Source organism: Microcaecilia unicolor, chromosome 7, assembly GCF_901765095.1.
Source record: "Microcaecilia unicolor chromosome 7, aMicUni1.1, whole genome shotgun sequence".
Lineage (NCBI taxonomy): Eukaryota > Metazoa > Chordata > Amphibia > Gymnophiona > Siphonopidae > Microcaecilia > Microcaecilia unicolor.
Window position 1 is genome coordinate 32,831,798 of NC_044037.1, and position 24,070 is coordinate 32,855,867.

At 43.8% G+C, this 24,070-nt stretch overlaps 1 protein-coding gene and 1 long non-coding RNA gene across 2 annotated transcripts in view; one reads left to right on the forward strand and one right to left on the reverse strand.

The window, feature by feature from the left end:
* MTM1 (myotubularin 1) overlaps window positions 1–24,070 on the reverse strand; it is a 199,101-nt gene that overhangs the window by 20,237 nt on the left and 154,794 nt on the right. Inside the window, exon 10 of the mRNA XM_030208931.1 lies at window positions 5,549–5,734. Within this exon, the coding sequence (XP_030064791.1) occupies window positions 5,549–5,734 (186 nt within the window). The remainder of the gene's footprint in view (window positions 1–5,548; window positions 5,735–24,070) is intronic.
* Window positions 44–21,619, forward strand: LOC115473816. Its single transcript, XR_003942757.1, has 3 exons — window positions 44–122; window positions 1,927–1,931; window positions 21,606–21,619. It is a non-coding gene; the product is annotated as an uncharacterized LOC115473816 (long non-coding RNA).

Sequence of the window (24,070 nt, forward strand, 5' to 3'; positions counted from 1 at the left end):
TTTACAAAGCCACGTTAGCGATTACCGCACGGCAAATGCGCCCAAGCCCACAGGAATTGAAAGGGCTTCGTTGCATTTGTCACACCAAAATCACTAGTGCAGCTTTGTAAAAGCAGCCCTTAGTGAGATATCCTGGATATCGGACAATGGACTGTTCTGTTCGTGTCCAGCCAGGCAGACCTCAACCAAGAAAAAAAAAACCTTAAAAATAATTATCACTAATTTTCTTTCCCCTAGGGTTCCTTAGTGTAGAAGACTTTTTAAGTAGGCATGTTGAACTGCTACTTTAAAACAGGAAAATCTAGTTCTTAGAAAATTAATAAAAGAATTAACATTTATATCTGAATTAAGTAAATTGAGTAAGCAGCATTTCTGGTTATCTCTGCTCCTCCTTCTTAACATTTTATCTAAAAGTTGGCAGATGGTACCATAAATACAGTCCATTTGCAGTTAACTATATAGCTCAAAAATAACAGCCAATATGTTAAATATTAGAGATACAAAGGAACTGTCCCCCACTCCCCCACCAGTGTTGGTGCAGTGGAGTCCGACGAAGGAGGAACATCAGGAAGGTGTTGAGACCAACGACAGCCAGGAAGATCTTGAGCCTGCCGCAAACACAGGCTACATAAAATTTGGCGGCAGAGGTGAATGTGAAACCTGGAGGGGGAAGATTCCCTGTTATTTCCTGACATGGAGGTAGGAACATTTTGGGAAGTTGCAGTGAGACTTCCTGAGCCTCTAAGAACTAAACTCTCAGACTCAGAAAGGTTGATTCACCCTGTGGTTAATAACATATCTGCTCAAGCCAATGATCTTGAAAACAGAGTGCCTCAGGTTGAAAAAGACTGCCAATAGGTTAAATCTGACGTTGAAACAATGGAACAAACAGTGGCTCAAATTCAGTCAGCTCAAGTAGCTATTATGAAAGACTAGTAAAAAAGGCCCGTTTCGGAAACAAATGAAACAAGCGCTAGCCAGGTTTTCCTCGTAGTGTGTATGTTAGAGTGAGTGTGTGTGTGAGAGTGACTGTGTGTGAGAGAGAGAGATTGAGTGCTTGTGTATCTGTGTTTGAGTGTGTGTGTTTCAGAATGACTGTGTGCGAGTGCGTATGTTGGACACAGTGAGTGACAGAGACAGAGTTTTCCGAGAGCTACAGTGTGTTTGACAGAGCGTCTGGTTACCCCCCCATTTGTACTTTTCCCTTTTGTTGGGCCCCCTCCGTTTCCTCCCTCTTTTCCCCTCTCTTGCCTTCCCCCTCCCCATCTCTACTGAGTGAGTGTGTGCCCCTCCCTCCCCACCTGCTTTTCCTTCTGTTAAGCAGTTCTGTCTTCCTTCCCTAATGTCCTCCTCCTCCATGCCAGCATTCTGACTTCCTTCCCTGATTTCCTCCTCCTCCATGCCAGCATACCCTCCCAGGCAGAGTTGACCCTGTTGCTATGAGATTAGGTTGTGTGTGTTGATGTCGGTTACCGAGGGTGGCTCCGGGATCTCGGTGCAAGTTGTGTTTGTGTGATGCTCTCTTTACCGCCCCGCCGTCGACATCATCGCTTACCGAGGGGGGCTCGGGATCTCCGTCCAAGTTGTGTATGTGCGACGCTGTTTGTTCTGCCGTCGACGTAATCGCGTGGTGACGTGAGGGCGGAGCTACACGTCCCTCTCCGGTTTGTTGGGGTTTTTTTGCCGTGCCCGCTACTCCTTGGCGCTGAGTGCAGTTATTTCTTCCTTCCCTTATTCCGCCTCCATGGCTGGTAGCTTTTTGTGAGGTCGAAGCGCTGCCGGGCCGCCTCCTCTTCCACATTCCGCCCTCTCTCCCGCCTCCTCTTCGTCGTTCCGCCCTCTCTCCTGCTTTCGGCTACTGATTGGCTCCTTGAATGTGCTCCGCCCTCAACGTCATTACGTTTGATGCGAGGGCGGGGCCCACAGACTGTGTTTCTGCTGCTTCAGAGCTTCGAACAAACGAACTGGCTTCATTGACGTCAGTGGTCAATGGAACGTTGAGAGTGCTTTTTATGTCCAGATGGGGCATGGCCTAGGGCGCAGATGGGTGTGGCTGAGTGCGGGAGTCCGAATAGCCTAGGTCAGGAGCCACAGTTGGAGTGAGGTGAGCTTCAGAACGTCTGAGGGGGATTCAGAATGTCTGAGGGGGATTTTATTTATATAGATGTAACTGCTGTATTAAGAAGCATGAACTTGAGGATGGGAAATTTTTCCTATGACACTAAGGACTCCCCGAAGGAATTAGTGAAACAGTACCGTATGGAAGTCCTTCAGTTATCTTTGGACCAGATACCTATTAAGAGGGTATATTTTCTACCAGATAAAATACGACGGGGATCTATGCCAACTGGGGAGATAATGTTAGACTCTTTGGAATCTCCTCAAGCTGCAACTTTGTTACTTACTTTGGGTGGTAGCAAAAGGGATTTCTCAGACACTACTTTAAGAATAAAATGGACCTAATTAAAGGCGTTGAAGTACATTTTTTTTTCCCTGATTTACCTAAAGAGTCCCTGAAACGCCAGAGGCAGTTTCTTTTGATGTGCTCCAGAGTTCTTCAATTGAGAGCTACTTTCCATCTCAGATTTCCTTGTAAATGTATTATTGTTTATCAAACCTCTATATATGTTTTTTGAGATCCTACCCACCTATCTTCCTTCCTAGCAGGCAAAGGGGCTAAAAGAATGCCTCAAGATCACTGAAGAAGTTATATGTTAAGTCTTCTCTCTTTTTTAACATGTAAATTGCTTGACTCTCCCTGATTTGAGGTTCTTTTTATTTTCCTTATCTCAATTCTTGGATCTCTCCTAATTGAGTACTAGTGCCGAATGGAATTTGGTTGTTATATTTCCTATTTGGAGTTTTCATTATCTTTAATATTTCATAATTTCCTTCATTTTTCTGTATAAGTATTTTGCTTGATTTGTTTGGAATAATTTGCATAAATAAATGTTTTTTTTAAATATTAGGGATGGGCATCCAAAAACTTTGTATTCTTTTTTACATTTTCAAATGAATGTCGTCAACAGTACGCACTATTTCCACACAGTGTACACTTTTTCCTAATGCACAAATGCATGAACTAGTAGCATGTATTATGGAGGAGACTCTATATATGGTGCCTAAAAAAATTGGCGCTGAAATCAGTGCCGACTAAGCTTGTTCTATATTTAGATTTAGGCACCGATCACAGAATATGCTTAGTTGATTATTTGTGCGCCGATATCTGCATGCATCTATTTACGCCAATGAAAACCTAGTGTAAATCTCAGTGCATAGATTTAGGCACACTGGGCCATATTCTATAACTAGGCACCTAAATTTTGGAACACCCATGAAACACTCACCCATAACCACGCCCCTTTTTGACTCCATGCATTAGCAGTTTGGCGCACATCATTACAGAATACGCTTAGTGAGTTGTGCGCCTAAATTCTAATCAGTGCCAATTAGTGCTCATTATTGCTTATTAAGTGCTGTTATCAGCGCTCATTAGCTTGTTAAGTCAATTAAGTTAAGTGTGGTTTTATAGAATCTGCGCCAATTTTGGTGCCTAAATCTAAGTGCACTATATAGAATCCGGGGGCATATGTGCAAATAGCACACACTCTAATAGGATGACACCACGGAGCGTGTGGATAGCATGAGGAAGGATCTAGCGAAGCTTGAAGAATGGTCCAATAACTGGCAACTAAGATTTAATGCTAAAAAATGCAGGGTTATGCACTTGGGTTACAAAATTCCAAGGGAACGGTACAGTATAGGGGGTGAAGTACTTCTGTGTATGACGGGACTTGGAGGGGGGGGGGGAAACAGTACACTATAGGGGTGAAGTACTTCTGTGTAAGAAAGAAGAGCGGCACTTGGGGGTGACAGTATCTGATGATTTTAAGGTGGCGAAACAGGTAGAAAAGATGGCGGTCAAAGCCAGAAGGATGCTCGGGTGCATAGGGAGAGAGATGACCAGCAGGACAAAAGAGGTGATACTGCCCTTGTATGGGTCTCTAGTGAGGCCCTATTTAGAATTCTATGTGCAATTCTGGAGACCGCACCTTCAGAAAGATATAAACAGGATGGAGTCAGTCCAGAGAGCAGCTACAAAATTGGTCAGTGGTCTCTGTCATAAAGCATATAGAGACAGGCTTACAGTCCTCAACATGTATACTCTGGAAGAAAGGAGAGGGGATATGATAAAGACCTTTAAATACCTCCGTGGCTTTAATGTACAAGAGGTGAGCCTTTTTGAAATGAAGGAAAACTCTGGTATGAGAGGGCATAGGATGAAGTTAAGAGGAAATAGGCTCAGGAGTAATCTAAGAAAATACTCTTTCATGGAAAGGGTAGTGGACGTGTGGAATGGCCTCCCGGTGGAGTTCATGGAGACAAGGACTGTGTCTGAATTTAAAAAAGCATGGGATGGGCACATGGGATCTCTTAAGGAAAGGAAGAGGATGGGCAGACAGGATGCGCCATTTCTCTATTTCTTTAAAGAGTGCACACTATTCCCCAGATTCCAATAAGGACGCCCAAATTTGCTTGCCAAACTTTTGGCGCGATCTTGAGATGTGCAAGCAACTTAATTGGTTAATGAGCCAGTTAATGGCAATAATTGGGTGCTATCAATTATTGACGTTAATTGGCATCTATTATAATTTACACATACATCCGGCTGTGCGTTATTCTATAATACTCAGTACCCAAATCTCACAGTATGCAACCCAAAAGGGGGTCATGGGAGGGGCAAGGGCAGGTCAGAGGCATTCAGAATATTTGCGTGCAGTGTTATGTAATATCATGGATGTGCGTCCAAATTGGGTGTGAGGAATTACACCTGGTTTCAGTGGGAATCAGTGCTATTCTATAAAGGGTGCTCAGCTTGAAGTGACCTTTATAGAATTGCACTGAGTGATGATTTTTTTCCAGTGCCAATTTTTGAGCACTATTTATTGAATCCGTCCCTATATGTCCTAGTGTACACTCTTGACAGCGAATGGCATTTGTTTCAAACAAATACCTATCCCTAAAATTAAAAATGCCACTGAATGAAAATTGCTATGTATTAATGGAATGCTAGCCTCTGTTAGATATGAAGAGAGGCTTTTCAGATTGCATTAACTTTTATTTATGTCCCCTACCGATAACATTTGAAAGTTGGACCTAGCTCAACCACACTTGGGAGAACATTAGACTGTTTGCATTTTGAAACTCAGGAGTGCTTCTGGGATAGGGGATGGAGAAATCTGAGAATGCTGGCATAGGAAATGCATTAAGACTCAAACAAACTCTAGACAGAATGTTCCTCTGTCTTGTTTCAATTGTACAGTAGTACTATTTTCATATCATACCAGAGAAAAAGGTATTTCTGGAGAGAGAGGTTTTTAAGCGATATATTTCCATATAAACTGGTTTATCCTTTACGGTATAGTTAAATCTGATATTGTTTCTTGTATCCATATGGTTATTCTTATGAAAGTTATGGCACGTCAGTATCCCATTATAATCAATAGAAACAGGGGGTGAAATACCATTTTTATAAACATGAACTCACCTTGATATGTTCTAACCAATGAGTTGACTCCAGACTAGACAACCAGTGAGATTCTTCCACATGAGGATATACGATATCCTTTAACTTTTTCAAAGATTCCCTCATGACATGAATATTATGGATATCCAAGAAGAAGAGTTCTGCATTCTGATAAGCATCATCACTTTCATATCCTCCTCCTGTTGCCTAAATATGATTTGAAGTGAATGATACTGTTTTTAACTTGCTCTCTGTTTTGAGGTACAAACACATTTCAGATGACATTAATACCCTAGAAGGCTAAAGTCAAATTACCCAACAAACTCTTCAGTGTATTCTAATTAATCAAATTTACTACTGTTGCAATTAGAGTCTGCCAAAACCAGGGGAAACTATAGCGAAATTGCTGTGGATATGAGATTAGAGAAATTAAATGAATTAAGGCCAAAGCACAACTGGACCAATGACTTTATTGAAACAAGAAGGGCGGCCATCATTCGTTTCGATAATATGGTCGGGGACGCCCAAATCTCAACATTTAGGTCGACCTTAGAGATGGTCATCCTTAGAGATGGTCTTCCTCGGTTTTCGGCGATAAAGGAAACCGAGGATGCCAATCTCAGAAACGACCAAATGCAAGCCCTTTGGTCGTGGGTGGAGCCAGCATTCGTACTGCACTGGTCCCCCTCACATGCCAGGACACCAACCGGGCACCCTAGGGGACACTGCAGTGGACTTCATAAATTGCTCCCAGGTGCATAGCGCACTTACCTTGTGTTCTGAGCCCTCCAAAACCCACTACCCACAACTGTACAACACTATCATAGCCCTAAGGGGTGAAGGGGGCACCTACATGTGGGTATGGTGGGTTTTGAAGGGTTCATATTTACCACCACAAGCGTAACGGGTACGAGGGGGATGGGCCTGGGTCCGCCTGCCTGAAGTGCACTGCACCCACTAAAACTGCTCCAGGGACCTGCATACTGCTGTCAGGGAGCTGGGTATGACATTTGTGGCTGGCATAGAGGCTTAATCGAAAGCCGATTTGGGGCGCCCTCAACTGCTTTCGATTATGCCGATTTGGGCGACCTTGGGAGAAGGACGCCCATCTCCCGATTTGTGTCAAAAGATGGGCGCCCTTCTCTTTCGAAAATGACCCCAAAAGTCTGCCTGGGACCAGCCTTATTTCTTTACTGCCAGAGTAGCTGTCCAAGCATCACTCAAACATCCACCCCCCCTTCAGCCATTTAAGGTTTTTTTTTCCAAATTTACACAAATGTTAGTAACTATTTTAATAGCGCCTTTCAGCCTGGACCACTGTCTTTTCACTTCTATATCTTCCTATCCCATCAACTCTTTCTTCAGGTATGCCCCCATTTTGTTAAAGCCAGTATGTTTGAAATCCAGGACTTTGAGTTTTGGGTGGCTGCCCTTCGCTCTAGCTGTTATAGCATACCAAACTGCTTTATGATCACTAGTGCCCAGGTGAGCACCTACTCTGACATTAGACACACTTTCCCCATTTGTAAGCACCATATCTAGAGTCATTCCTTTCCTCATGCGATCCATCACCATTTGTCTGACCAGAGCACTTTGAACAGTATCCACTATCTCCCTACTTCTTTCCAATTCACCAGATGGAACTTTCCTGTCCACATCCTGCAAGTTGAAATCACTGAGTAACAGCACATCCCCTTTCTTTCCCAAACTTTTGGACATCTGCAACCAGATCTTTATCAAGCTGCTCCACCTTTGTGGATAGAGGTTCTGTCTTCTCTTTTCAAGGCAATCCATATTGCTTCTTCCTTTCCCCAGACCCCCTGCATTTCAGACACTTTAATATTGTTTCTGACATACAGAGCTGCTCTTCCAACTTTTCTACCATCTCTATCCTTCCTAAATAGATTATAGCCCGGTATGTTTGCGTCCCATTCATGGGAGTCATTAAACCATGTCTCCGTGATAGCAACTACATCTAAATCTGCCTCTAGCATCAGGGCTTGCAGATGATGAACTTTGTTGCTTAGATTTCGAGCATTTGTGGTCATCGCTTTCCAGCTAGATTTCAGTGGAAGTCTCATATTCTGTGAAGTTTTTTGTTTAGTCTCACCTACTGTGGTATTGCTAAGAAGTGAATTGCTAAGATTGTCGGAGCTTGTCTTTTGCCGAGGGTGACTACCTGAATTGATCTGCTTCCAACTGCCACCCCCAGATTCTAGTTTAAATGCCTCAACACATATTGTCTGAATCTCTCACCAAAGATGCTTTTTCATGCCACAGTGAGAGGTAGCCCATCATTGCAATATAGTCTTTTGTTTTTCCATGTATTGCCCCATCCTTCAATGTACTTAAAACGTTCTTGGTAACACCAGGCTTTGAGCCACTTATTAAAGTTCCCAGTATTTTGTAGTCTTTCCTCTTCCTTTCCATAAGTATGTAGAACTTCAGAAAAAGCTACAGTCTGTACCAAAGGTTTTAACTCCTCCCCCCCCCAACTCCTGGAAAGCTCTCTGTGCTATAAGCAGGGTATTATTGGCTACATCACTCGTGCCCAGGAGGATAACATCAGTGTTAGAACCCTTAGACTCTTCTCTGATTATTGTCAGTATTTGCCTGGTACTCCTGCTAGCTGAGGATCCAGGAATGCATTTTACTTTGCTGGGCCCCTTGAACTGTGTTCCAAAGTTAATGCCTCTAATAAATGAATCCCCTAACAGTAAGTTTGAGTTTTATTTATGCTTTGGGAGTGTCTTTTCTCTTGAGCTACCTTTATTGGTTCTTGTTCCATCTCAGTTCTATTTTCTTGTGCCTCACAGTGCTCTAGTGCAGTAATAAAATTATGTAAGGGCAGCAGTTGTGAGTGTGGGTGCTTCTGTGTCACATGTCTTAATCTGCCTGAGCCTTCTATTCTTTGAGGCAGGGGTGGTAAATTGGTAAGATCCTATGTAGTGGTGGAGGATGCTTTAATTGCATCCAATTCTTGCCTAAGTTTGCTTAGCTCCTCATTTAGGCTAGCAAGCTGAAGACAGATGAAGCAAGACCTAATCTGCCAGATAGTGTGCTTTGAAACTAAAGCACCACCATAGTCTATTATAGAGATGGACATGGGGGAAGCCACTGCTTGCCCTGGGATTGGTAGCATGGAATGTTGCTACAGTATTAATTGGGTTTCTGCCAGATACCTGTGACCTGGATTGACCACTGTTGGAAGCAAGATACTGGGCTATGGGCTTGATAGACCATTGGTCTGACCCAGTATGGCTACTCTTATGGCTATAGTTATGTCTCGGGCTTTAAAGTGAATATGAGTAAATTGGAGATTTTAAATATAACAGTAGACTCTAGCCAGGATTTGGCATTACAGGCATGTTTCCCATTTCATTGGGCTCCTCATTGTATTCGTTATCTGGGCATCAATATTACCAAAAGGTTTAAAGATTTATATTCAGCTAATTATCCCTCTAAGCTGAAAGAGTTATTTGAGGATTTAGATAGATCAGAGAGACTTGGACTCTCTTGGATGGGCAGGATCTCTGCTCTGAAAATGATGGTTTTGCCCAAGCTCTTATACCTGTTCATGGCATTACCGCTTCCATTACCTAAGAATTTCTTTGTCAATTTACATCACAAGACATTCTCATATATTTGGAAAAAACATCCTCCCAGAGTGTATCATACCATATTGAACGAAGGCATGGGAATTCCAAATTTTTTACTTTACTATTAGGCTGCCAACCTTTGCATCTTCACAGTGGTCAAATTCTCGGAAGCCATGGGTGGTTCTGGAACAGACATGTATGGATCCCATGCCCCTTTGGGCTACTGCATGGTTGCCTAAGTCACAACTGTTAGCAATGATGCGTAGAGCCCCTCCACTGCTTCATAATCCATTGTTGGTGCGGAATAAAGTGAGGTACCAGTTCTTCCCAGGGAGGTGGTACTTTTTGCATATGGTGACTTGATTTCCCTCAAGGTTTCAGGCTAGGGCAGCTGGACTCTCTTTATCGCCATTGGAAATGGCAGGGGCTTTTTACTTTGAGTCAGGTGTGGGAAGAAGGTGAGTTTGCATCCTTTTCTGACCTACAGGAGGAATATGGGATACCTGGCCACCATGGATTTCATTATCGACAGCTTAGGGACTATCTCCGTAGATGAGCCCTGGGAGAGTTAGCTTAACAGACATGCCTAGAGCGAGCCTTGCAGGAGGATAGTGGACGGGGTTGTATTTCTCAGTTGTATCTTGCTTTATTGTCTTTAGATATGCCAGTCCTGTATTATATTAATAAATTGGAAAGAGCTTTGGGATCCACTTTCGAATATGCATATTGGGAAAAGGGCTTCAAGTATCTCCTTAAGGTCTCCATAGCTGCTAATTTTATAGTGAATGGATATTTTACTATTGGTACTACATGCACCAGTGCCTTGTGTGCGTATTTGGATATGGTTCCAGCCAGTGTTGGAGGAACTGCAGAGCATCGGGGGATATGTACCACATCTATCCTACAGTCCACCAGTTTTGGATGGAAATTCTGCAGACTCTTCAACAAATGCTTCAGATCACCTATCTGCACAAAGCAGAACATTGCTTGTTGCACTTCAAGGCGTGTGGGGTAGGGGGGATTAAAAAAAGAGTCTCAAACTGGCAACCAGTTTATTTGTGACAGACAAACTTGCTATCACTGCAGCATGGAAATATCCGATGCTGCCAGTGCTGCTTCGCAAATTGAACTACATTTATCAGATGATCAAACTGTCTGCAATACGGACTTATTGGTTAGCGAGCTTTCATAAAATTTGGGATCTTCCTACTGCATGGAAACTTTCCTTGACAATTACATGAGATTACTGTTATTATCTGCATCACTTTTATCTGTTTTGAGGGTCTTTGTTCTTTGATGGCCACTGCCCCACAGTAGGGGGATGGGGGTTTGTGGGAGAGGGGGTGGGGGAGGTGGGTTCTATTATGCGTTTGTATTGTTGATGTGATCTTTGTGATATCACACTTTGGTTTTTGTACTGCTTTGAATACTCAAAAAAGTGTTAAACTGGAAAAAAAAGATGTGGTTAAATAGTTTGTGTTCATTTTTAATCAGAAACAGATTGAAGCTTACAAATCCTGATCTAGTTCCAGCTGAATTCTGGCAATCTAAAGGTCACAACAGAAAGTACAAAAATGATTTAGTTCACGCATTTAGGATATTCAGAGGAAAAATAGCCGTAATCTCCCAAGGGCTCACATCCAGATGCTTAAAAGTCAAAGTATGAGTCAGGATTAGAACTTCCACTATTCTTAGTGCTCAGAAACTATTACTGCAGACAACCCGGAGACTCACATAAAATTCTCGGTGCCTTCTAAGTGAAAATAAGAGTGAACCATTCCAAGAATTAAATGACAGGTAAACACTTCGAAGCATTCTGGAGTATGGGCTGAATTTAAGATACTGAAATTTGGATAAACTAAACTAAAGCACAGACAACTTTTGCAATAGCTGGGAACACAGGACTTCAGCCTTCCTTGATACGCTGTCCTCACTTGGATTTCAGGGCTCTATTCTTTCCTGGTTTTCTTCTTATCTCTCCCAGCGTACCTTTAGTGTATACTCTAGTGGATCCTCCTCTACTTCTATCCCACTGTCAGTTGGTGTACCTCAGGGATCTGTCCTGGGACCTCTTCTTTTCTCCATCCATACTTCTTCCCTTGGTACTCTAATCTCATCCCATGGTTTTCAGTATCATCTTTATACTGATGACTCCCAGATCTACCTCTCCACACCAGAAATCTCAGCCGAAATCCAGGCCAAAGTATCAGCCTGCCTGTCTGACATTGCTGCCTGAATGTCTCAGCGCTATCTGAAACTGAACATGACCAAGACTGAGCTTCTTATCTTTCCCCCTAAACCAACCTCTCCTCCTCCCCCATTCTCTATGTCTGTGGATAACACTCTCATTCTTCCTGTCTCATCAGCTCGTAACCTTGGGGTCATCTTCGACTCCTCCCTCTCCTTCTCTGCACATATTCAGCAGACTGCTAAAACCTGTCATTTCTTTCTCTATACCATCAAAATTCGCTCTTTCCTTTCTGAGCACACTACCAGAACCCTCATCCACACTCTTATCACCTCTCGCTTAGACTATTGCAACTTGCTTCTCACAGGTCTCCCACTTAGCCATCTCTCTCCTCTTCAATCTGTTCAAAATTCTGCTGCATGACTAATATTCCACCAGTGTCGTTATGCTCATATTAGCCCTCTCCTCAAGTCACTTCACTGGCTTCCTATCCGTTTCCGCATACAGTTCAAACTCCTCTTATTGGCCTATAAGTGCATTCACTCTGCAGCTCCTCAGTACCTCTCCACTCATCTCTCCATACATTCCTCCCCAGGAACTCCGTTCACTGGGTAAATCTCTCTTATCTGCACCCTTCTCCTCCACTGCTAACTCCAGACTCTGTTCCTTTTATCTTCCTGTACCATATGCCTGGAATAGACTTCCTGAGCCGGTACGTCAAGCTTCATCTCTGGCCGTCTTCAAATCTAAGCTAAAAGCCCACCTTTTTGATGCTGCTTTTAACTCCTAACCCTTACTCACTTGTTCAGTGCCTTTATTTTATCATCCTCACTTTAATATTCCCTTATCTCTTATTTGTCCTGTTTGTCTGTCCTAATTAGATTGTAAGCTCTGTCGAGCAAGGACTGTCTTTTCATGTTCAAGTGTACAGCGCTGCGTACGTCTAGTAGCGCTCTAGAAATGATAAGTAGTAGTAGTAGTAGGGAACTCATGTAAAAAGAGATGCTTTATTACCACTCAGACACTGAAAATGCTACAACAGGGCCCAAGAGTAAGAACAAAGACAAATTAAAAAGTCAGAACAACTTCATAAAGGAAAGGAGTGCCAAAATTCCTAAATACTATCTGATCATTCAGCCCACACAGGGCTGATGCACATCAATATTCTGGCAAGAAAGTGAAACTGATTGCAAGGATAGGTCTTACTAATGCTTCCGGGAGTGCAACCTGGTCAGTCCCATTCTCAAACCTTATGAGAAAGGCAGTAAAGAGAGAGTATGGCACAGAGCAGCAACCAATAAACGCGCCCTAGTAGATTTGGTTACCATGATAGTTATTTTGGCACAAATCCAAAGGTGTATCATCAAAGCCGCATTAAGATACTAAACCCAGGGATTATTCCAAAGAAGTAAAGCTACAATATGGTGATCCTGTAAAGGGAAGTTACTTACCTGTAACAGGTATTCTCAAAGGACAACAGGACATAAATCTTCACTCATGCATGATGTCATCCGTAGAGCCCAACATAAGTACATAAGTATTGCCATACTGAGACAGACCGAAGGTCCATCAAGCCCAGCATCCTGTTTCAACAGTGGCCAATACAGGTCGCAAGTACCTGGCAAGATCCCAAAAAAGTACAAGATCCCACATGGGAAACCATACTCCAGTTTAGATTACCTAGGTTTGAGCTGGCTCACCACTCGTGTGCCTGTTTTTGCCTGCTGCTGCTGCCCACAAAACCATCTCAGCCTATTATAAGCATATGGCAGACAACTCTTTGGGAAAGCAGGAGGGACTGTGGGGATTTGTGTGCTACAGTCCTAGAAGAAAATCTGTTACAGGTAACAACATCGTTTTGTCTGAGGACAAACAGGATAGTAAATCCTCACTCATGAGATTCCATAGTTACAGGCTGCCTTCAACAGAAAAAAAGGGAACAATATAACCAAAAGGAAACAATATAACCAGTGATGCAACAGGCAGTCACCCAATTGCTTCCACCAAAAAAAATTAAAAAAAATTATATATATATATAAATTTTGGTGGAAACATTTGGGTGACTGTCTGTTACTGGTTATATTGTTCCCTTTTTTTCTGTTGAAGGCAGAGTGGGGCAACCTGGAACTGAAAGTAATAGTCCTAGAGGGATGGAGTTGGATTCTAAACACTAAATACATTCTGGAGGACTGTCTAGCCAAACTTACTGTCACCTCAGAAATCATGCTCTAGACAACAATATGAAGTGAATGTAACGAGCAAAGTCCATTTTGCTGTCCTGCAAATCTATTCTATGGAGGCTGACCTCAAGTGAGCTACCAATACTGCCATAGCTCTGACATTATGAGTCATGACATGACCCTCTAGAGTCATGCCTGTGCATAAGTGAAGGAAATAAGATCTGCTAGCCAATTGTAAACTGTGCCTTTGCCAATAGCAGTCCCCATCCCACTAAGGTCAAAAGGAACAAAAAGCTAGGTGGAGCTTCTTTGGGCTTTAATCTGTTCCAGACAGTAAGCCAAAGTTCTCTTGCAGTTCAAAGTGTGCAGTGCTATTTCACCTTTTTGGGCATGAGGTTTTGGGAAAGATGCTGGTTAAGATGGAAATCCAATACTATCTTGATGGGTACTCAGAACCACAATGTTATTAAAAAAACTTAGTGTAATGTGGATTAGTCACTAGAGCTTGGAGTTCATGTACTCTATGAGCTGAAGTAACTGTCACCTCAAACAAGACCTTCCAGATCAGTTACTTAAGACTTAAGGTATACAGTGCCTCAAATGGAGCTTTCATCAACTGAGTAAAAACCAACACTGAGGTCTCATGACACTGTGGAGAGTTGATGGAAGGCTTCAATAGAAGCAAGCTCCATATAAACCAAACAACTATAGGCTGTGCAGAGATGCATTTACCTTCCACCTGATAAGCCCAGTTGTGCTAAGATGAAAACTAACAAAGTTGGTCTTAAGGCTTGACTCTGAAAGGTGTAAAAGGTATTCAAGCAATTTTTGAGTGGGGTGAGAAAGGGATCGAGGGGCCCCACCATCGCATCAGACAGCAAACCTCTTGTGGTATACAGGAACTGCAGCTTCAGGTCCATGGACCCTGTTGAACCTTCTCTGATGCCATGGAAAATGAGTGGTCCTCACATCAAGGACACTTGAAGGATACCAGCAACCTCGGTGCCTTGATGCTCTCAATGTCATACACAGATGAGGGGTGATGTCGAGGTGACACAGCCTCCTGTTTAGCAACCACCATCACACTCCCTCAACATTGATAAAATGATGAATCTTTCTAATCTAATCTTGACTCTTACAACCCGTTAAATCCCTCATATGGTCCAAAGTAGCGTACAAAACAGATTTATACAGAAATAAAAATAACACAAATCAGATGATGACCAATCTCAGTGGCCTCTATCAATGCTCACCGTCAAGACTGATAAGACATTCTTGATGTAAATGTTTATCCAGTGTCTGATGCAGCTCTGGGACTCATGGAGACTGACAGTTATGATGCCACTGTCACTGGGCCAGTCTTATCAGCACCAAAAAAACTTCTGCTTTTCTCTCACATTAATTCCTCTTTTTGATATCTGGGAAACACAGTGAGAGTAGTTATGGTCTGGTCCTAGGCATTGCAGCCACCATTGCAGATATGGTCCTTCTGCACCAGAAACACTTGTTGAAGATGTTGGGAGTCTTCCTAGGCACATCATCTGATAAAACAGCCATAATGAAATAAAACTGCTCGATGATCAAAATATATTCAGATGAGATCCCAAGGCCTGAGAATGGCCTACACTGAGCTAATGACTAAATAGAAATAAAATGTAAAAGTCTGCCGGTAAAACCTACCTAGGGAAGCAAATGGAAAAAAATATCACATCACAAAAACAGCACTTACACACAGTGAAAAGAACTTAGTTTAAAATAAATTCTAATTCTAATGCTGAGACAAGCACAAGGCAAAAACCATCTGTTCAGTGCCACATAAAGAAGGGACCGAGGTAAACCTGTGCAAGCAGAAACAGGTACACATGAACAGTGAGCCAGCTCAAAAGCTTCTAGAAATTCTAAACTAGAGTACAGTTTCCTGAGCCAGGCTCTGGCAGTGACATCACCCATGAGTGAGGATTTAAGTCCTGCTTGTCCTTTGAGAAAGTTAACTCTGCTGCATTTGGCAAAAAGATGCTAAAGCAAAGCTTCACATTCTATTCTCTAATACGACCCAATATTAGCATACAACCCCAGGTGGCGGCCAAAGCAAATTATTACTCAAATAAGAAATACATTCATTGTGTTTCTTAAAGTTACAGTAACATAAAAAATTCAAGTTTATTAAAGTAATTATCTGATGTGCCTCCATACCTGAGACACATAAGCCTGCAAGATGGAGGTGGGGCTAAAGGAAAGAGGATTGGGAGAGGGATATCGACAAGTTTCGTAGATGGGGTCTATGTGTGCAAGTGTTTCGAACTAAGTAAGTGGATTTTGGTGGAGGAGTGTGTGTCAACATGAATAGCGGGCGTGTTATATTTGATTAGCTGGAGGTTTCTAAAGATGTAGTTAGGGTCTGTGCATGAGGGTGTGCTTTGTATTTAAATGGCTGTGTGGGGGTGATTAAGTGAGTGGAATTAGTTGGGCATGTGTGTGTGAGTGCACAGACAGGGAGTAATTTTATAAAGCTTTCTCTACATGTAAAGTCTGTTTTACATGCAAAAAAGGGCTTTTATTTGGTCATCAACTGCACAAAGAACATAGCATAACAAAACAGCACAATAAGATACAAAATATCACAAATACAAAGTTCGTATAGCTATGGATGACATTATTTTGATGCCCCCCCCCCTCAACTCAACAAATACATGTCATCGAAACAAAGGATATGTATCACTACCAAGCAGCAAGGAATGTAGAGTCCCAACCCTAAAAGCAAGTGCTAAATTATACATCCAAATCAATCAGTATAGCAGATTGAGCCTGCATAGGCAAAGTGGTTATGTATGCATCCCAGATTTTTAAAAACCACTTCATAGCTTTCTGGCCTTTCAGGAGAGCAAAATGAAACAGAAGAACCAACCTCCATGGATATCACATGAGAAAAGCAAATAGTGGAGGTAACCAAGAAAAAGGGAAACTGACCAAAAACATATGGTATAGCAAAAGCATGATGTTACAAATAAAAAAAAAAAGACCAGGACATAGAAAACAATAGGCAGTTTCATCAAATTGACAAAAAATGCGCTCCTTCTGTAGACCAAAAAGGATGGAGTACCGACCCAGACTGTGCTCGGCTGGAGGGACGGGAACAATGGCCCGAAGAGCTAGCAGCACCTCCACTGCGCTGAGCCAACAGAGCCCCCCCCCCCCCCCCCCGACAAGGAGACTTGTAAGGAGCTAATGGAGGGAAGAACTCCAGCTAGAAGCCATCACCCAGAATATCCAGCACCTAAGCTGAGGGGAAGGTAGGTCACACATCTCGAAATGCCTGAAAGATGGTCACTTCTAAACTGTTGGTATGCCCCCAAAGTGCAGTCTTAGTGGAAGGGGATTTTAATTCAGTAATGAATCCTGAATTGGACAAATCCCACCCCGGAAGGACTGGAGCTCTTCATGACAGCAGAGGTTTACCTAGTTTATGCCACCAGTTAGATTTAGTGGATGTCTGGCGAGTATTACATTCTCAGGAGAGGGATTTCACATACTTGTCTCGAGCTCACTCTACCCAGGCCCACATAGATTATATGCTGGTCTCCAGGCAGTTTAACTCAGTGCTCAAGGTAGATATCGGGCCTTATGCTATCTCAGACCACGCTTGGGTTTGGATGGACGTCAGGTGGTCACAGCCTCCTCTACAGGGATGGCGTTGGGCTTTTTCAGTGGAATTATACAGAGATCAGGTCTTTCGAGATAGACTTCTCAAGAGTTGGAGGGACTACAAAATCCATAATGTAGAGCATGAAGCAGATCCGGTGTTGTATTGGGAGGCAGCGAAGGCAGTGTTACGGGGAGAGATCATTAGTTATACAAGCCATCAAAGGAAGGCTCGAGATAGGGAGATCTTCCGCTTGAGCAGCCAACTAGGAGGGGCCCGCTGACAGTTCAGACAGTCACATTCCTTAGAACAGAAACAGACGGTTTTGGAACTACAGGTGGCATTGAATGAGCTCATACATCAAAGGGCCATCAAATCCCAGATTTATTATAAATATTAGTAAAACAGGTCCATTTCTGACACAAATGAAGCGGGCGCTAGCAAGGTTTTCCTCGCATTGTGTATGTTTGAGAGAGTGCGTGTGAGACTGACTGTGTGAGAGAGAGTGAATGTGCGAGTGTGTGTGTGTGTGTGTGACAAGAGAGAGAGTGAGACTGGGTGCGAGTGTATCTGTGAGAGAGTGTGTGTGTGAGAATGAGAGTGTGTGCCATGGGCCCCCCTCCCTCCGAGTTCCAGGGTTGTGCCCCCCTCCCTCCCTCCGAGTTCCAGGGTCGTCGTCCCCCTTCCCTCCGAGTTCTAGGGTCGCCCCCCCCTCTCTCCCTCCGAGTTGCAGGGTCGCCCCCCGTCCCTCCCTCTGGGTTGCAGGGTCGACCCTACCTTCCTCCCTCTGAGTTCCAGGGTCATCCCCCCATCCTCCCTCCGAGTTCCAGGGTCGCCCTCCTCCCTCCGAGTTCCAGGGTCGCCCCCTCCCTCCAAGTTCCAGGGTCGTCCCTCCCTCCGAGTTCCAGGGTCGCGTCCCTCCCTCCTTCCGAGTTCCAGGATCGCCCTGCCCCTCCCCCCCTCCTAGTTTCAGAGTTCCCCTCCCTCCCAGTTCTAGGGTCGTTGTCCCTCCCTTCCTCCCTCCCTCCCAGTTCCAGCCGCACTCGCTCCAAGTTTTAAAAACCATCTTCACAGGAAAGCAGCATTTAAAGACGTGCAGCCTCGGTCCTTCTCTCTCTGTTAGCTCTGGTCCCACCCTCATTGCGGAAAGAGGAAATGAGGGCGGGACCAGAGCTAACAGAGAGAGAAGGGCTGAGCCTGCATGCCTGGTGGCAGTGACCTGGGGGGGGGGCATGGCATTCCGGCGAGGGCGGGGCCTCGTGCGGTTGGTCAGTGCTGTGGCTGACGTTCCTGGAACTACGTGACGTTCAGTAGCCTTACAGCAGAGCAGCGCACGAATGCCTCAGCCAGCCACGCAGTCAGCTTCAGAACGTTGGAGGTGCGTTTTATTAGATAGGATATGCTATATAAGCACGAGAATAAGGGGGGGGGGGGGCGCCTCCTCTCGCGCCTTATAGCAACTAAAAGGGACCCTCCAGAGTGTTGTCGCTAAAGTCGAATCATGGTATAACAGTTCAGGCAGATCAGGACATAAATCTACACATTTCTCTTATTATAACATTGTCTATATATTAACCATGTCCCCCTAGATACTCCATACTATCCTAGTCTTCCCTTCCCCATTCCTTTCTTCATCATAACCATCCCCATTTCCTTATCTATCTTCATTACTCCTTCCCATGTCGATTAACATATACTTAAAGCATTCTATTATTATGTTACATTATAGTTCATTCTTCTTAATGAATCTAATAATTGTAATTCTGTTAACTATGTAAGCCGCATTGTACCTGCTTCTGTGGGAAAGTGCGGGGTACAAATGTAATAATAAATAAATAATCGACAGTTATATGATACCCCGGAGGATGCAGGGCTCCCCAGTTATCTTTATTGGGCTCATTTGCCCTTGCCATCTGTGACCCCAGAAGATACTGAGATGCTTAATAAGCCAATATTAGCAGAGGAGGTTCACTTAGGGATTCAGCAAAGTCAACTGGGGAAGGCCCCTGGTATGGATGGGTTTCAGGCAGAATTCTATAAATTACTGGGTGAGGAGATTGTGATCCCCTTAACAGATATGTTCAATGCTTTGGTGGACGCCGGAACCATACCTAAGCAGTTGAATACAGCGAGAATTATAGTACTACCAAAACCAGGGAAAGACCCTACATTAGTGGAATCATACCACCGTTGAATTATGAGGTCAAGCTTCTTGCTAAAATACTAGGAAAACGACTAGCACACATGCTCCCCCAAGGCTTGTGCACGAATCCCAAGTTTGTGCGAGGTCACATAGTGGCAAAAAACCTTCGAAGAATTTTGGTCTCTTTAGAATATGCACATAGGAAGCACTGGCAATCGCTCCTAGTTAGCTTCGATGTAAGAAAAGCATTTGACCGGGTTTATTGGAATTTTTTATTTGCCACACTGGCCAAGTATGGATTTACAGGGAGATTTCTAGCGGCGGTAAAAACCTTATACTCAAATCCGAGGGCACGAGTCTCTGTTAATGGGGTGGAATTATGCGATTCTGACATTCTAAGAGGCACTAGGCAGGGATGCCCTCTCTCCCCCCTTTTATTTGTCCTAACACTAGATCCATTGCTGAGAGACATAATGGATAGTCAAGCGGTGCGCGGGGTCCTGGTGGGCACGCAAAGCTTTTAAGTTGCGGCATTTGCAGATGACATCTTGGTACACCTGACAGAACCGCGGGATTCGTTAACCGCCCTACTGGAAATCTTTAAAGAATATGGGGACTATGCTGGCCCGCGTCTAAATTTAGGTAAATCAGAGGCTCTAGCATCTTCGGCCCGATTGGTGACGGAATGGGGGGCGGCCTTCCCATTGAGATGGGCAGAGAAGTCCTTTAGATACCCGATTTTGTTGGGCCTCTCGGAAAGCCAGAGTACCACTTACCTATCTGGTGGGGGGGGGGGGGGGGGGGGGGGTTGGAGGCAAGGAGGAGTAGGCTTACCGGATATAAAACTATAATAATCAAGCCTGTCAATTACGGCATTTGGGGGACTGGTGCCTTCAGACACAGACATACACCCCGCTGGGGCTTGAGAGAGCTTTCTATGCCCCCTAGCACCTACTCTTGCTATTACATCACAAGCGGATACAAATACCTCTGTGGTTACGAGAGAGTGTGTTACTCAACCCATTAAAGGCAATGTGGAGATTGATAGTGCAGAACCTTGGGGGGGGGGGGGGGGGGAGACCCTGATGTTACTGTCCAACTCACACTGGGGGCAACCCATCATTTCAACCAGGCATTAGCAACCGAGTTTTTAACCAATGGGCAAATCAAGATATAATTAAATTAGAGAATTTGTTAACTACAGAGGGGAGGTTAGTCTCTATTGAAGATTTTTTTTAATAAGGTGGGGGAATCCTGGGGGAATAGATTTGCTTTTTGGCAAGTTACCCACTATGTGGCCAGGCTGCCCCAAACATCACTCGGTAGTCAAATGGGGTTGAGGCTCAGAGAGTTTTTTTAATCTCTGAGAGAGGGAGAAATATCAGTCTCACTACTACATAAAGCCCTTGTTAAGAGGAAATCACCCAAAGATTATAGTGGGTTGAAAATTAAATGGGAGCGAGAGGTGGAGGCTCCTCTGACACACTGGGACATTTCAACATCTGTGGCATGTATACCTACCCTCACTACTGATGCACGATTAAGAGAATTTGCTTATTGTATTATTCATAGAGCATATATCTCTTCTAGCCAGCTCTTCCATATGGGGGGGTTGACGGAACCTACCTGCCTGAAGTGTGGGAGAGATACGGGGATGTTATATCATGCTTTGTGGAAATGCCCCGCGGTGCAAGCATTTTGGCGCCGAGTAAAACGTTTTATAGAACAAAAGCTGGGAATCAAGGTTTTGGGAACAGTAGAACAGCTGCTTTTAGATGTGCCGGGAGCCTATGGGAGTCAGAATAAATATAACATGATGCTCCTCCGTAAGTCTACTTGCCCAGAAATGCATTTTGCACTATTGGACAGTGCAAGATCCCCCAGCATATTGGCACTGGAGGAACCAAGTGCATCTTTTGGTGTCCTGGAAGGCCTGAGAATCTCGGTCATCCCCAAAGAAGAATATTGCGATGTTAGTTCCCCAGTTGAATAAATATTGGCTGTTTGGGGGGGGGGGGGCAAGGGGATGGGAGGGGGGAAGGGTGGGGACTTTAGGACGGGATGTAGAATGAGAGTTTACTGTTTCTAGTTTATGTTACAAACATTATTCTGTTGATGGTATCTGATGCATTCCTGGTTAGGAGAGGTGCGAATAACCCGGTAGGCTTCCAGATACAGGGGGGAAGGGAGGGGGGGGGGGGTAAGACAATGGTAAACATCTGTGGACAGACTTTATTATGAAGCCTTTACATTGTACATAATTGCACTTCTATTTCTTGGACAGTCATACTGTAATTAAGTGTTTTTAATGTACAGTTATGAATAAAGAAAAAATGTTGAAACAAAAAAAAAAAGGGTTGGACAAGTTACTGGAGGAAAAGTCCATAGTCTGTTATTGAGATAGACATGGGGGAAGCCACCGCATGCCTCGGGATTGGTAGCATAGAATGTTACTACTATTTGGGTTTCTGCCAGGTACTTGTGACTTGGATTGGCCACTGTTGGAAGCAGGATACTGGTGTAGATGAACCATTGGTCTGACCCAGTATAGCTATTCTTATGTATATATATAAAAAAAAAAGTTGTGTGGGGCCAGAGAAGAAAAAAATGTGTCTGAAAAGTTTAGCAAATAAAAGTAAATGAAGAAGAAATACCGCAGTGTAGGCACTACCACGCCTGGACAGTGACGAGCTTTTGCCCTTTCAAACACTGGTCTTCAGAGAAAACCAGGTAACATAACATGAAGTCACTGCAAATAATTAATGCCTCTAAACACAGCAGAACCTCTTTTTACAGTAAGGTTAAATAACACATGACACATCAAATAAAACATGTCTTTACTTAGGGCCTTTTTTACTAAACCACACTAGAGATCCCCGGCGTGGCAAATGATAGGAAGCCCATATGAACTGAATGAGTTTCCTCTCATTTGCCGCACAGTTTAATAAAAGAGGCCCTTAGTAAGGATCTTGGATACAATTAGAAATGACTATTTATTCTCTAGGACAATGCAAAAACAACAGTCTCCATCTGACTTTCTTCACTCAATCCTGCTGTTCTGTTTCCAGAGACATTAGATTTCTACCAAACATTAGGAGATCACAGTGTGATGTTATTCTAATCTGCCATCCTCATAAAATTTCTGGTTTGTGTTCCATAAGGAAGTGAAACTGATTTTCAACATGTACTTGTGAAGCTCTAGGAAGGCACAAGTGCAAGAAGATGGCAACAAAGCACAGAGTACTTCAGCACAAAACAGTAGTGAAATGACTATTGTAAAGACCGTATATACAGAGCAGTCGTATAGCCTGACCTTGGGTCTTGGGGGGTGGGGGGCTGAGCATAAAGTAGGGGTAAACAATATTTTGCTCCAACCCTGGCTCTTCCCCTCCCCCCCCTCCCCCCCCCCCCCCCCCCCCGGCGACCCTAGTACATACCTGAGCTGGCTAGAGTCCCCAAACCCCACCAAAGGAAACACTTCTCCACCTTCCCCAGGCGGCTGCTTGGGCCACATCAGGCCTCTTCCCAGCGAATGCTCAATTTCCATAATACTGAGCATGCATGAGAGAGGCCCACAACCACACATGCTCAGTTTTGCAAGAACTTAGCATGATCAGGGAGAATGGGGGGGGTAAGCCTGATGTGGTGGCGGCATCCCAGGAAAAGTGTAGACCATGGGTGGAGGAGCACTTTCGCTGGTGGGGCTTAGGGACCCCTGCCAGCCAAAGCAGCAGATGGTGCTGCAAATTTGGAGGGGCTCAAACCTAAATTGGAGAGGGGCAGGCCCTTAAGTCCAGTCTTCCCCCTCCCCGTCGCTATGCCATTGATACAGAGACCAGCCTGTTCAATGCAGTTTCCAACATCACATACACAATGTATAAAATCATAGCATAAATTAATGTAAAAACAACACACAAGTACTCTATCATCCCTCTCTTCACTGCCCCTCTTTTTATCCCACCTACTACCTTAACCAAAAGCTGTCCTCTTGATGTCTAATAAGACATGGGGGAGTTAACTTGCGTGCAGCAGCATTTACAACCCCAACCACCTTATTGGGCAACCTGGATAGGCCACACTGGCCATTATTTGACGCCTTTTAATCTGTTACTATGAAATTGGCAACTCTTATGTCTAAACAAAGCAGAAGCCAGGAGCTGGGTGTTAGGATTAAGGAACAAAACAATTTTTGTATTGGTCAAGATGCTTATGAAATCTACAATACCTGTGTGGAACTCAGGTAAGCCAGAAAATAAGCTTTAGTGGGGAATTCATCAGGCAGCATGTTAAGGCATTAGCGTGTTAAAGGCATTAGTGCACACTAATTACCTAAACACGCATTAAGGCCATAACCCTGCCTAATAAATTCCTCCCTAAAGCTCATTGCTGCTGGCTCACCTGAGTGCCACATAGGTGTTGTGGATTTCATAAGTGTCTTGACCAATACCAAAATGTTTTTTTTTCCCTTAATCCTAACATCCAGGACCTGGCTTCTGCTTTGTGTAAATATAAGAGTAGTCAATTTCAATTCCCCCCTTAGTGACTAAATAAGAATTTATCAACATGAGGGAAGAATTAGGCATTATAACAGAGACTGGAAACCTAGATTTTGAATTACCTTTGGCTAACTGCATTTAACATATTCTGCCTTCTATTGGGAGCCCATACTGAGACTAAAGCAAAGGCAGCTGTTGCTAAATCATCCCAGAGGAGAATAAAATGGTCTTTTAATTGCATTCTCTAGCATATAAGCTCTTTGTGGGCTCCATATCCAAGTCTATCATCCAGACTTT